The 14,173-nt window shown below is 34.3% G+C and overlaps 1 protein-coding gene across 1 annotated transcript in view; it reads right to left on the bottom strand.

Annotated features, from left to right (window-relative positions):
• The window catches only part of LOC149535376 (uncharacterized), a 116,302-nt gene extending 103,868 nt beyond the window's left edge, over positions 1–12,434 (bottom strand). Inside the window, exons 1-19 of the mRNA XM_089805784.1 lie at positions 12,178–12,434; positions 11,598–11,839; positions 10,684–10,740; positions 10,403–10,585; positions 10,210–10,284; positions 9,383–9,536; positions 9,225–9,289; positions 9,032–9,108; positions 8,741–8,850; positions 8,284–8,321; positions 7,830–7,986; positions 7,532–7,714; positions 7,362–7,439; positions 7,065–7,163; positions 6,920–6,984; positions 6,696–6,737; positions 6,546–6,578; positions 6,307–6,421; positions 6,086–6,129 (exon numbers count right to left, since the gene is read on the bottom strand). Coding sequence (XP_089661910.1) covers positions 6,086–6,129; positions 6,307–6,421; positions 6,546–6,578; positions 6,696–6,737; positions 6,920–6,984; positions 7,065–7,163; positions 7,362–7,439; positions 7,532–7,714; positions 7,830–7,986; positions 8,284–8,321; positions 8,741–8,850; positions 9,032–9,108; positions 9,225–9,289; positions 9,383–9,536; positions 10,210–10,284; positions 10,403–10,585; positions 10,684–10,740; positions 11,598–11,813 — 1,791 coding nt within the window. The 5' untranslated portion in view covers positions 11,814–11,839; positions 12,178–12,434. The remainder of the gene's footprint in view (positions 1–6,085; positions 6,130–6,306; positions 6,422–6,545; positions 6,579–6,695; positions 6,738–6,919; positions 6,985–7,064; positions 7,164–7,361; positions 7,440–7,531; positions 7,715–7,829; positions 7,987–8,283; positions 8,322–8,740; positions 8,851–9,031; positions 9,109–9,224; positions 9,290–9,382; positions 9,537–10,209; positions 10,285–10,402; positions 10,586–10,683; positions 10,741–11,597; positions 11,840–12,177) is intronic.
• Positions 12,435–14,173: the final 1,739 nt, after the last annotated feature.

The raw sequence follows: 14,173 nt of genomic DNA, 5'->3' as shown, positions 1-14,173 counted from the left end.
TAAGAAAAGGATAAGAACTGGATGAAATAACAGCCAAATTGACTGATTGCCGCCATCGCTTCAGGACTGAATCTCCGCTCCGGACATCCTTGAAGTTCCCTGCAAATTCTCATAGTAAAGGCGTCATTCACTCTGACATAATCTGCATAACTGTTTTGCAACTGTAAGCATGGATAAAACTCATAACTTTTAACATCTTCAGGAAATTCCTCAATTCTGGGAAGTCCTGGCCATAACTGAAGAGAAGCCAACATGTATATCAAAAAGGACGACATATAGAAAGAATTATAAAACTTAGCTGCGGCGAGAGCTCTAGCAAGATGCTCACTCACCTCATGCGCCCAATCTATATACTGAGTATCTGAGCAGATAACTTGCACTAGAAAGAAACATTGCTCCATAAAATTAAAAGCTTCTACCTCACCTTTGAGCCGATGCAACAGGACCAGGATGTCCACAATCTCTGGTTTGAGGTCAGTACCGAAGAGGGTTTTAGGGACCTTACTCTTGGCTCCTCTTGGCTTCTGAAACCAAGAGCTCATTATTTCTTTCCTCCAGATCATCTTCTTCAAGGAGAACTCCGACATAGCTCCACCCATGGTTAGGTCAGAGAATTCTTCTCTCTCCGAAATTCTCAGACAGTTCACCACTGCTTGCCTGTCGATTGAAATCAAAACTGATTGATCAGGCAAGAGGATTTGCTTGGTGTCCGGGTTGTAGTTGTTGATGCATTCGAGAATCAACTCCGGGGCTTGAACTGCTACTGGGAAGCCAGCTGCTTCCACCAATCCGCTTCCTCTGAGTCTCTCCGTGATAGGGTGGATAGGTTCCGTTTTCAATCTCCTCTGAAAGTCCTGCATGTCGTAGAAACGGAGTGAAGTGTCCGTTATGGTCGACCATGCGGACTTGATGCCACCCATGCTATCGAAACCTGCAAATCTCGCTGCCATATTGCTTGAAGGATAATAATGGATATGCGGATGAATAATAGTGATGCAACAGAAAACAAACTCAGCAAACTCGGGAATTATTGCATATACTAAGCAATTTTAACAATTCGACAGTAAAGCGGGAGTTTGAAAATCTGTTACATTCCCCTTTATAGAAAACTTCAGATTTGCCCGTTTAATTTCATAAATCGCGCCACACGAGCGAATTTATGATTGAATCCGTTGGGTTAGTGAGGGTAAGAATTTCTAACGGATTTAACCTTGTCTTTTCACTATTCCCGTTGATTTCAACGGTAACTTTCATTAATTACAGCCTTACCTCTCGTTTAGCAACCCGCGGAAAAATGAAAACGGAGTACTCCTTCGGGCAAAATCCGCATATGTCAATTCTCTCTGAAATAACAGGTGAATTTGGATGATCTGCTCTCAATTCCCCTCTGAAAACCATCTGCAATCAATCTGAATACTTACCATGCTTACAGTTGCGTCTTCTCATCTGATGCGGAAAATCGCCTCTGAGGGTAGAAAACCCGCAATGGAGAAGTCGATTTCTGTTTTTCCGCCACTGCCTTCTCTTTATTTAAGTCACTTCGTTTCAACCCTTTTCGGAAAATCTCCAAGCGGCTTCGCCAAAAGGTAGGGCCCACCGTCTTATATTATCTCTTCGGAAAGCTCCTTTTCGAAAAATCGCCAAATAGCTTCGCCAGAAGGTGGGACCCATATGTCAACTTTCCCTTCTAATAGTGCTTTTGCGGAAATCTCACTTAGGATTTCGAAACCCGCCGAGGAGAAGCCCTTTCTTCATTTTCCGCACATCTACCTTTTGATCATTCCATTAAGTTATAATTGATTCCGGTGGTAGGATCGCGACAACATACGAAAGATTTCTTAGAAACATGAACTATTTCGCTCCAGTTGAATTCCTTTACTGTATATACTGAGATCTGCGGAAAAAGGCCTTCGGGGTGCGAAATCCGCCGAGGAGAAGCTAGAACCCAATTTCCCGCCGACTTGATTTTCTTAACTCAAAGTGGGCTATATTGAAGGCAAGTCACATGATGCAGTACAATCCGAGAATCTTTATCGAGTAAGGATCTAAACTACCCCTCCGACTTATAATAGTCAAGGAACAACCCACCCGGCTCATATGTGATACGGAGGAAGGCTACAGGTGAAAACCCGATGAAGAAGCTCCTCACCTAAGAGGGCAAAGACCTATTGACTTGACCAGACCACACAAGACTATGATCTACTCCACTTTGTAAAATTGGGACAAGGTGTAAAAGTGGGGCAACAAATTTAAACATGATTTAGAAATCTAGTTACTCTAGTTTAGTAAAATGTTTATGTTTTTGAATTGAAATTTTAGTCTTGATTTTAATTTATTATTGTTTTGAGCTTAAAATAGGTTGTCGAGACCCGCTTTGCCTCCAACACTATTGTTTTGAGATGCCTTATCAAGGTTAAAGAGGCATTGTCTAGAATGGTAATCATTGCTAATTGGAGCATATGGAGGCAATCTAATAGTGCCAGGGCAGTTGTTTTTAAGGCATTGATACTAGATGACTCTTAGTGGGATTGTGTTGAGTAACTTCTAAAGTTCATTGAGCCTATATTGAGTTTGATCCGATACACTGACATGGATAGGCCCTGCTTGAGTGAGATATGATGGCATTGATTTCGTGATTGAGGAAATTAGAAATATCATAAATGAGAAAGAGGAAGATCCTAATGAAAAGTTCTTCAAGCTACAAGTAATTATGATCATAGAACCAAAAATCGTGGTGATTCATATGATTTGGCAATTCGAGCAAGCCTAGGTGATTTTTTCTAACTAGGTAACTCATCTCGGCAATCTTTTCTCAAAAATCATCTAACTCAACGATTTTGTCAAAAATTGCCAAAAATTGCCAAAAATCGCCAAAATTGGCCCCAAAAATTGCCAAATTTTTGTACGTATGTGATTGATTTAATGTTTATGTATGTTAGGCTTTAGCTTCTATTTGATGATGTTATACTATGTTTAAGTTATATTCAATAAAGGGTACATGAAATATGTTTTAAATCATTAAGTGCATGAAATATGTTTTAAATCGTTAAACTCTTTAAATTTCAAGGGTTTTTCACTTTGCCAATTTGTAGCCGATTCATAGGCAATTCATAGGCAATTCACGATTCAAGTAGGCCTTGCCGATTCTGATTTTTGGTTCTTTAATTATGATTGAATGATGGAACAAAATGACTACTTGTCTTTGCATTGAGCCCTAGGTTCCATAGTCAATTAGTCCTCAAGGGGAGTACCACTAAAGTTGCCCCATACAAAGATCCTGAATTTTCTCTAGGGTACAAGGCAGCCTTCAAAGACTCTTTCCCGAGCACCTACAACCTACAATGAGGTCTAAATTCATGAGTTTTGCGAGCACCGATGATTGTGGTCTTGAAGCTCTTGAAGACAAGAACAATGTTTATTCTCATAAACAGTGGTACTCCCGTGGACAAATGTACCAACACCTACAACCCATTGTTGTTAAAAAATTGTCATAACTAAGCTTTGAACTCTTAAGATTCTAATTTCTAAATTCTTGTTGATAAATGTTGAATTTGTATTTCAAAAAATTATATTCAAAACTCTTAACTCTCTAATTTCAACATTATAAATCTTGAATTAGGTTGCTAGTTCATCATCATCTAAGGGAACTGGAGCACACACTCCATCCACTCAATAAAACGCAACAAACTAAACTCCAAGAAGGCAGATAACTTGGTGTTTGTGCATTCAAACTTGAGGCTCACAACACACAAAGAAAATACTTACAATAAAGGGGAGACAAAGTCTGCAGAGTTGGAAGCCCACTTTGGTACACTTGCAATTGATGATGGCGATCACAAGTTACTTAGTGATGCTGAGGTTGATCTCAAGGCTGCTAGTACTGATGCTAGTGGCACTTTTTGTGCTTCTAATTTGCAACAGCAAAATGATGATGATTTGTTTTATGGTTTTTAATGATATTTGACCATAGATGACTGATTATTAATGTTGACATTGTTTTTGAACCACAACATTGATATGGTGGTGTATTTTGGCATTTTGTTATGTCATTTGAACTAAGATGTTAATATATGTGGTGGTGTATTTGCTAAGTTGCTTTAATAATAGTATAGTAGCGTACGAACTTATTTGCTGCAGCATAGTTTTACATGAATACATATTTTTTTATTTTTTTTAAATCTTGTATAGACAAACCCAAAATGAACCTAGAAACCCAACCCAAAAAAATTGAACAAATTGTGAACCTAAATGTCGAACTCATATCCGAACTAGAATCTGAATTGGTAACTTAGACCAAAACCATTGAGGTCTTATTTGATCATTCTATTTCTAAGATAGCTGACTATTTTAATACTTTGTCAAGATGGCATTAAGCCTCTACATTTATTGGCATTCTTGACCTTGTAAACAATTGCATTTAGAAACAAAGGCGTGCTCACCAAAATTTTCAAAACTACAACAATTCAATGTATGCTCAAGAAACTTCAATTTCTCAACTGCAAATTAATTATAAATCTAAGAACTATTTTCCACCTAACTAAAGCAGGAACAAGCCAATTCTATGGCCCTTGTTTAACTCATGTATGCTTCAGTAACCAATGTTGTAACTCTCAACGTGACCAATCAAACATGAGGTGGACTTAATCATACAACTATACAGTACAGAGAAATTTTATTGTATGGAACTGCTGACAATGAAGTTTGAAATTTAAAATAGTTCTTTTCATTGTAAGACAATGTTACTTAAAGGCAAAGACCATCTTCAAATTTTATTTGACAGTAAAGATGAAATGTTAAGTATCATCAAATAAATTAAAAAATAAAAATTATATAGTTAGGCGAAAGATGTATTTTTATAGTCTATTATAGATCATGGATTCATGAAAAAATTAATAAATAATTTAAAGAAACAAACGATCACAATGCTAAAGCACTTGTTATTTATGATATATAAAACTAATTACAAATGTATATTTTATTTTATTTTAGACCAAATCAAATTGCATAATTATTCAAAATTTGAACCTGAACACTTAATCGGAAAGTTCAAACCATTTATAACAATATATTCCCTCAAATAAACTTTCATCATAGCTCAACAAAAGTTCTGTCTTAACTTTTGTAACAGAAAAAAAACCTTATTTTAGAGCTTTTCCAAAATAAATGTAGATAACAAAAGTAATCCTATAATATTAGGAATATGAGACTCACAATTTTTTGCAATGTCCAACAGAACTGAGTGAATAAGTTTGAGTTTTAAGCAAATGAAATCACCTTTTAATTTGTTGAGGTTTTAAGAAGGGGTAAGAGAATTTACACACATCCTATCTAGGACGAACATCCCCATGTGTTTTGGTGATGTTTATAAATGTTTGAGATGAATCCCCATAAAATGCAAGAAAGGCCGGGAATATGTCCTAGCCCCCTAGGACCCATTCCCTATGGAACGCTGGTTTAGACAAAGGAAAATGAACTGATTTTTCTTTTCCTTCTTTAGTAACATTGGGCAATATACAGGCATACCTAGGAATGTCTCCACTGGGGACAGACATTCATAAGATGCTTACAATGCACTCCAAGGATTTTGGACATGTTAACAGATATTTCTTGGGTATCCTGAGACCTGAAGGACAGTTTATGAGAACTGGGTCAATTTCTTGTCCAAGCATCTAGGTTGTTATATTTAAAAATGATGTGTCACATTCAATGAGCTTCTTAAGGGAAACTGACCCGGTGTGATGCTGGTAATTTAACAGATCAATACAATGAATTTTCCTGACCTGGAGAATTTATACCAATAGTGATCACGTGATCTTCCTTTCCATGGCAAGATGGTTCTATAATCTAATTACTAATTTCTTGAAAGCGGAGTCCTTGCCTTACTTTTTGAAACAGCTTGCTTCTGTATTGTGATTATACTTCCAAGATTATTCAAATAGTCTATCAATTGACAAATATATCAGTACAATGTTAAAGTTGCATTCCTGGTGTGTAACAATTGCCTAGCACAATTTTAATGCAAGCAGTAGGTAATCAAGCAAAAACTGATTGTGTGCTGACAACAGTGAGAGTTTTGGAAACACACCTGATGTCCTCCAGTTGAACTCAGAGATCCCATCTTCTTGGTAACTACATTAATGTCATTTTCCAAGAAAGCACAAAACAAAATCTGTGTAAGACTTAGTAGTCAGAACAAGCAAGGTCTAAGAAGAAATCAAATTATATGAAAGCCTAATCAATTTCTATTTAGACAGCAATACTGACAAGGATAAAGAACTTATGTTTAGTTGATTAGAACATGCTTACTCTTTTTGCTTCCAGATCCTTTTTCATCTGTAACTCTTTTGGGGACTTCTTTTAGACAAATGGAGATAGCTTTCACATCTTTTTCACCCAGCTTTTTCTTTGTCACTTTCACTCCCTGTTACAAATTATAAATAACAATGCAGTAGTATTTAGACAGTCAAGGAAACAATAAAGTAAATATTATAAATGGAGATTTATCCGTCTACTTAAGAGGTCTTCTTAAGCCTTGCATTTGTTACCTTTGTGAAAGCATTTGTACTTCCTCCCATTTCCTGGAAAGGTCACATTAAGTGTTAACACACCTGCAACTCTCACAATATGGAGGCAGACAAGGAAAAGATTGAAGAGAATTTACTACTGTATAGAAAAGTCCTTTTCTTGACCCTTACATTTGGTAAACTTGTGCTAGCAGTTAAACTTCGTCCTATTTCCTGCAAAGTTCAAATTTAGTGTCAATACACTAGCAACTCTCATAATAAACATGAATAATCAATAATTTTAAGCAAATATTTCTACATACTAGATAAATTCTTTACCATACACAATGGTCTTGTCTGCTTGAAAAATTACTGTGCAGTTCAACATGTTCAATAAAAAAATGATATATACTTACATCCTTGCTTTGGCTTCCAGATGAGGTATTCTTGCTTTCAGCTTTAACTTTTTTTTGTAGAATTGCTGCATGGAATCAATAGCTGAGTGCAAATCCAATCACACAACAGTAATTTCAATCAAAACACAAATTGTACTTTACTAACTAGCAGATGGTTTTCTCCTTGCAAAAGTTGGAGCTTTGAGAGTAGACTGTCTGCCTTCTGTAGCTAATGCTGGAGAGACGATTTTGTCCGGTTCTACTTCTGCTTACAATCTAAATATTAGCTTGCACTTGAAAGTTGAAACCATATTCACATTATTATTAACATATATTACTTCATTGCTCAAGGATTCTCAAATTCCCTCATATCATGTGAATAATTGCTGGTAAAATGTTTGAAGCATCTTAATATTGGAGAAATAATTAAGAGAAATGAAACCCTAAATTATCTTATTCTCACCATTTGATATGGCAGTAAAGTCCTTAGTGAAGCCATCAGAACCCTGAATCTTGTTAGCAGATTGCTCTTTCCTTCTCACTATAAAGTTTTTGAGTCAATATCAGTTTAAATGCAACATGGTACACCAACTCTACTCATGCTAATATCTAGCAGGGAACCACTAGAAATACCTGGAGATGTGCTTTTTCCTTGGTTAATTCTACGATTAGTGAAATGTGGTACAATTTTAACAACATTTTTGGGTTTTGTTGTCGGAGTTGGACATATACAAAACTGGTTCTCATGTCTTTGAGACATATCCTGAATATCTTCTTTTTTAGGTTGAACTGTTAATGGTTTTGATCTGCGAAAATCTATTCAGCGTTACATAATATTAGCTTCTCCTTTTTCACCAGTTCTGCATAAATGAAAAAGTTGATAGCATATACAGTATTAACAAGAATCTTAAAGATTGTTGATTGTTGATACCAAGGCTTGATATAGAAACTGTCAAAGAACTCATTGTGCAGTCACTCAATGTGCAGTTTTGGTCATTGTGACTCTCAGTAGAACAATGGGGTCCAAGGATATCTTTTGCTGTGACCCATGTATTGACTTCCAGAGATGAATTAACTTGACTTATGCTCTGTCAAAGAAAACACTACCATGTTAAAAGCTTTATAGATGATTTAAGGACTGACTGTCTGAAAAAATATGCATTTTTTAGGACTCCCCTTGGAAGCCCACATGGTGATTGTTTTCCATTTACAATAAGGTATACACCCTGCTGCCTCAAGGATCAAACTTAGAACCTCCAACAATCAGGTTGCAAATGCCACTTAAAAGTATATTACCGAACTATTTTGATCACTTTTACTTAATTTCTGTAACGGCAATCTTAATGATAACATACTAATTAATATCACATAGAAAGCACAATTACCTCAAAATTTGGAGTACCTCCATCAAAGAAGTTCCATTCTGCATTCCAAAAGAAAAATAAATCAGTATTCATTTTAGTTTCCTTGGGACATCAAATAAGTAATTTAGATTGCAGATTGTTTATAAATATGCCAGCTCATACAAGCAACTAAGACAATTCATAGATCCTTTCAAGACATACATGAGACCAATACAAGCTCCTTTCGAGCACTAATGATAAACAACATTAGAAAGCAACAATGGAAAACCCAGTCACATCTTGGAAATCTACCTTTAGATATCACAGCCATACTAGATTTCAACATTAGAAAACCAAGAGTCAAGACTCAAACCCAAAGTGTTAACAAATTGAACTCAAACCCCTGGACAGATAGTTCATTAAATCAATATCCTTAATTTTCTTTTGAGCTAATTGGAAATGTAAATTTTTTAAGTTGTAATTCAATGAAAAATTATACCTGCAATAGATGTTTTAAAGTTCTCAAGAGCATGTAACACTTTTGATGCTCTTATCGTATGAGCCACTGGCAACAGGCCAGATCTTGTAAAAACAAAACTTGAAGGGAACCTAATATAGATTAGATTTTCAGCAAAAATGTTCCACAAAGGACAAAGATATATTGGCAGCATGAAGAATTTTCTCATACACTATAAAAAGCATCCTATTCAAGTGGAAAGGAAAATTGAATTCTTCTAAATTTTGATAAATATTAATAAACATGAAATTCAGTATGGCAAATAGATTTTACCAGGTTTTATAGTTCTCCTCATCCAAAGTAAATTGAACATTTATATAGAAACAATCTTTGGGAAATTCCAAACCATTCTGGGAAAAAAAACATATTCCCTCTCAGTAATAACAAACAGTCAACGGTGGTTTGCTCATTGAAAGAAAAGGAAAAAAAATTGCAAGTCAATCAGAAAATAAACTTTTTCCCATACTTTATGTAGCCAAAACTGTTTTGCTTCTTGGAAATCCTTGTTTTGTGGGGGCATTTTACTCAGGCCTGTTATCATCATATGAATTGTTTAGATCCAATAAAAAAAATTAGCCATATATTAGCATTTAACATCAAATTCAACCAGAAAATGATTCTTACCCAATATACAACCTTCTGTCAAGGAAGGAAGCACAAAACATTTTATCTTTTCAAGGCCTGAATCATCCCACAAGTTCCATAGCCAATCTTCCAAGTTGACTTCATAGCCACTATCAAATCTTTCTTCCATTTCCATCGGCAAGAAATCCCTGATCTGGACAGTTATCCAATTGATGATCGCCTTACTTGAAAATTCTATTCTTGGTTCTAAGACAACTCTGTAACAAATTTAACATTTAAAGCACTTTGATTTGACTATGTTATAAGTCTAATATAACCTATAATTTGAGGCAGTGAAGCAATATGACAATATTCGACCTTCAAATATCATATATTTCAAAATAAAATAAAATAGATGACTGAAGTAATGCTACTGAATACTATAGCAGCTATAATAAATAATGAAGCTATTGAAGTACCGTAGCAGTTTTTCTGTCTCCAACAACATAAAAAGACATTCCCCCAAATCACATGGGCCTTTCATTCATTTAATTTGATCATTTTTCAAACTCTGAATTAACTCTTTTTTTGCCTCCTCTCCGCAATTGTATGCAATTTACCACAGGAAAGGTGAAACAGATTATTTAAGGAAAAGTTGATGATAGTGGATGATCTATAGGTAATCATTGTTCATTTTGTTGGTCCTCATAGGTAAAGGCCACCTAAAAGAATAATAGAACCCTTGAAAATTCAACTCACAACGACAATATCTCGCCAGAAAAGTGACATCTATAAGCATTTCAGTGCCAAAACTTTCAAATTCGAAGTACAAAACTAAACAGACATTTAGAATATAGATAGAAGTTTCTGACTAAATGGTTTCATACCCTAATTCTATGGAAGCATACAATATCTGGTGCTATAACAAAAACCATTTGATCATCTCCTTCGAGCTCTGCTGCCTGCAAAATGATTCTGTGCACCTTTAAATGCCAAAAGAAATATGCTAACTCTAATAGAAGAGCTTGTTCAAGCCTATTCCACAAAAAACTTTATCAGATCAAAACGTTAGATATCTACCACAGAAATGGCCTCCAGGTGAGCTCCTTCTTCCATGAAAGCAATATTACCATTCATGATCAGACCGTTTTCAAGAGAGGTCCAACCTCGATTCACTAATGCTGATGCCATACCACTTTCAACAGCTTTGGTCATCAGGGTTCTGGAAACTACATCTACGTGTGCCGTTTCGTCAATTTCAACCTTCAAATACATTTAAACTAAAATATTAAATATACAGAAAGCATTATTTCAAATGACCTCAACGACCAAGAAAAATAGCATGAGAACTTGAGAATTACATGTAAATATTCTTTTAGTTCGATCAATGCTTTTTCAACTGCTTTCCTCTGTGCATTCTGCAAAGATCAGTGCACATGTTAGTTGAAATTCCAAAACAACTTTAGGACTTAAGGATAATTTTAGTAATAAATACTCCTTGAATGCAATGTTTGTTGAACATTCTACTAAAAAACAATTCGATCATGAAGATTTGCTCTATTTTGATCAAATGATATTTGAACCAACTACTAGTATTTTCTTAGATATTCATCATGTCAAGGCTTTTCTGATAATCTCTACAGAAGCTACTGATGCTTTTCTGGATCAACGACACAAAATTCTCAATAGACTATATATAATTTATACAGGAAAGCTTTGAAAAAGCAATCCAATCCAATACACTGCCAAAAAAATTTTAAAACCTCCTATTCGCCGATATTATTTTTAATTTTTTTTTTAAATTGCTAGATTATTATAGAACAGGCAAAATATGAAAGGAAATTAGGAAAATAGTGCTCATTTATGCCAAATCGAGCTTTCCAGAATTTCTAAACTTCTGCAAAAATAGTTTTCCTTAAAACTAACACCACTCAGTCCCCACAGCTATGGCCTAGAAGCAAGCTGCAGGTCAGACTTGTATTTGCAACCAGACCTAAGGTGCAAATCTAAGGTGAATTTGACAGCATGGATTCCCGTTAATGGCTTAGCCAAAGGACAGGTGTAACAAGCACTTCAAAAAATTCGGAAAGCACTGATAGGATTCCTGGTTTTTCTTGAAATTAAGGCTACTGGTACTGTTATTTGGTAGATTTTCCAGAACAAAAAATTTACTTTAGAGATAACAGTTCATGAATGGAATTTAGAACTAGATAGAATCGGTAATTAAGCCTTCAAATTCAACGAAGTGAAAGATTCTAGGCCAGATCGCTTGTACCTGGTAAATAAAATGGAGCTTTAAACCATCAAAAGGATTCATAATGCAAACAAAATTATTTTCCCTGCAAATTTTCCAGCATAAGGATTCCACGAAGGTGCCAGACAATAACTCCGAAGGACTTATTAGGTTGACGTCTATTTTCTTCAAAGCTTGCTCCAAGGATATTGGAGCCGTGGCCCTCAAGGCCAGTTTGTTTTGGAATGTGAATTGCATCTCGCTATAAGAAGAGTTTCTACAATCTGCCAAAATAAAGTCGTTTTCTGAGCATCAAAGTTCATCAAAGTCATCTGATGTAAGGATTTAACTAAAATAAATGCAAATATTTATAAAATGTGCCAGCGTTTAGCTTAACTCGCATTGCAGAATACGAATTTAAAGCTTATTTACTTCAAAAGACGGAATTTCTTGGACTGACAGAAGCATGAATGGAAAGAAGAATTTGGAAAATAACTACAAATAGAATGATATTGAAGCAAACAAACAACAAATCCGTCCAATTTCAGGATAGTTGTTGACTCTGCTTCCAAATTGAATCTCAATGTAAGACTGAGAACAAAATGATCGTCAGCTAAATTACCTTAATTTCGAATATCACAATCCACTAAACAGACAGAAAATGTTTTAGTAAGGGTTTAACAAAGAATAGAGAAAAGTTTGCAAATTAGTTTGCTTGAGCTGCCCAAAGATTATAGAGATTTTTGGAGCAGGCATAAAACTAATAGGGTCGCTCTGTGAAGTTTTCAAGCCGCGGGGAAAATGCTTCAAATTTAAAACATTTTTTTAACGTGGAAGGCGTTGCCTCTACGAGAGAGCCTCGACGATCAATGGTTAGACATTAACTGAGGACAACGGAAGACGGTTTGAACGTATCTCAGCCGTCAGATTTTCTACGAAAAATACCCTTTAGTTCTTTATTTGTTTTATTTTAAGCAGCGAATTGAATGAATTTTAATGACATTTACGAGATCACATTTTAAGGACTCACTAACTACGTTCATCTCGATATCTATTCTTCTCTATGAATGCTTCTGGGTTACGAGATCACATTTTAAGGGACCCATTAACTACGTTCATCTTGAGATCTATTCTTCTCTATTGAATGCTTTTGGGTTATGAATATTTATAAAGATTATTAAAATTAGCACTTGCACCTTTGAAGGGTGCAAGGATTAGGCCAATAGTGTTATATATAAATAGCGTTACAATATTTTTGAGATGGAGTGGCCACATATACTAACTAGATAATGATAACGAAATAGATTCAATTTTAAATTTTGTTAAGTTAATTTAATTCATCATGTAATAATGATAAATTATATTATGAATAAACTCTTGTCATTATAATTCCATGGTGTCATTGTGTAATTCTATATATTTATTGATTTTAGAATTTAGTTATAATGAACTCTTTCTCAACATCTTTTCAAGTAAAAAGGTTTGAAAAGGCTAAATACTTTTAAAATTCATCAATTATTATCTATTGGTATATGGCTAATAAGAGTGCAAACAATTGTTTTCCTATCAGTATAATATTTCTTCTTGTAGGCCCAAACAAATTTGTGCAACGTTTATATCTTCAAGAACTTTGAATACATATGTTTGACTCACGTTCTACATTGTATAGAACATTAGATTCTCTTTTCCATTATGGTATATGAAAGTTTTTTTAGTATGATTGTGGTTGTATTTTTATTTATTAATAAATCAAATTTTCATCATTTCAATTATAAAATTATTTATTTATTGATATATTTATATAGTTTTGTAATTAATTGATTTAATTGTACAAAGTTTATCTTTTTACATCTTGATTCTATAGTTTTATTTCTAATTTATCATTTATTCTAACACTTCAAGATTTTTTTTTTTTTGAAAAGCATAATTTAACAATTCTAATAAATTGTCAAATAATATTTTTGAAGATCCATCTTTTTATGAAATTTTTTTGCTAAATAGAAATTAATCATATTATTAAAAAAATATAATTTATATCTCAAAAATATAAATTTTTAGATTATGCCTTGAAAAAAAATTATATAATGAAAGTGAACTGAATATTCTTTTTTTAACCTTGAATTTAGCTTAATATTTTTAAAAACATACAACATGTACCAAATTTTGTTCTAACTAAAGTCATACAACTCAATCAGGAAAAAAGTAATTTAGAACTTCTTAAATGAAGGATAAATTATTGAAAGTGATCATTTAGAGTGGATTTGCTAATATAAACCCAGACCCTTCAATTTGGTTTTGTCCATTTGCAATGATAGTGAAACTTATGAAGTATTCTATTACCTTGAATTTTTTATTAGCGATGCATGTCTAGTTAAAAAGATGTGTGTGTGTGTGTGTGTGTGTGTGTGTGTGTGTGTGTGTGTGTGTGTGTGTGTGTGTGTGTGTGTGTGTGTGCGTGTGTGTGTGTTGATTGCCTTCATCCATGAGACTTTCTGGTGATTAGATCAAGAATAGCTAAAAAATAATAATGAAAGCACAATCGATTTTAAGCTCCACCATTACCACAAAAGTATCCTTCTCCAACAAGACATATGTTGCCTTAAATTTCTTATTCATCT

The sequence above is a fragment of the Cupressus sempervirens genome, chromosome 10 (assembly GCF_028749045.1).
Source record: "Cupressus sempervirens isolate cs-2001-9-10 chromosome 10, ASM2874904v1, whole genome shotgun sequence".
Taxonomy (NCBI): domain Eukaryota; kingdom Viridiplantae; phylum Streptophyta; class Pinopsida; order Cupressales; family Cupressaceae; genus Cupressus; species Cupressus sempervirens.
Note: the sequence above shows the minus strand (reverse complement) of the source record. Positions and strands in the feature narration are given on the sequence as shown.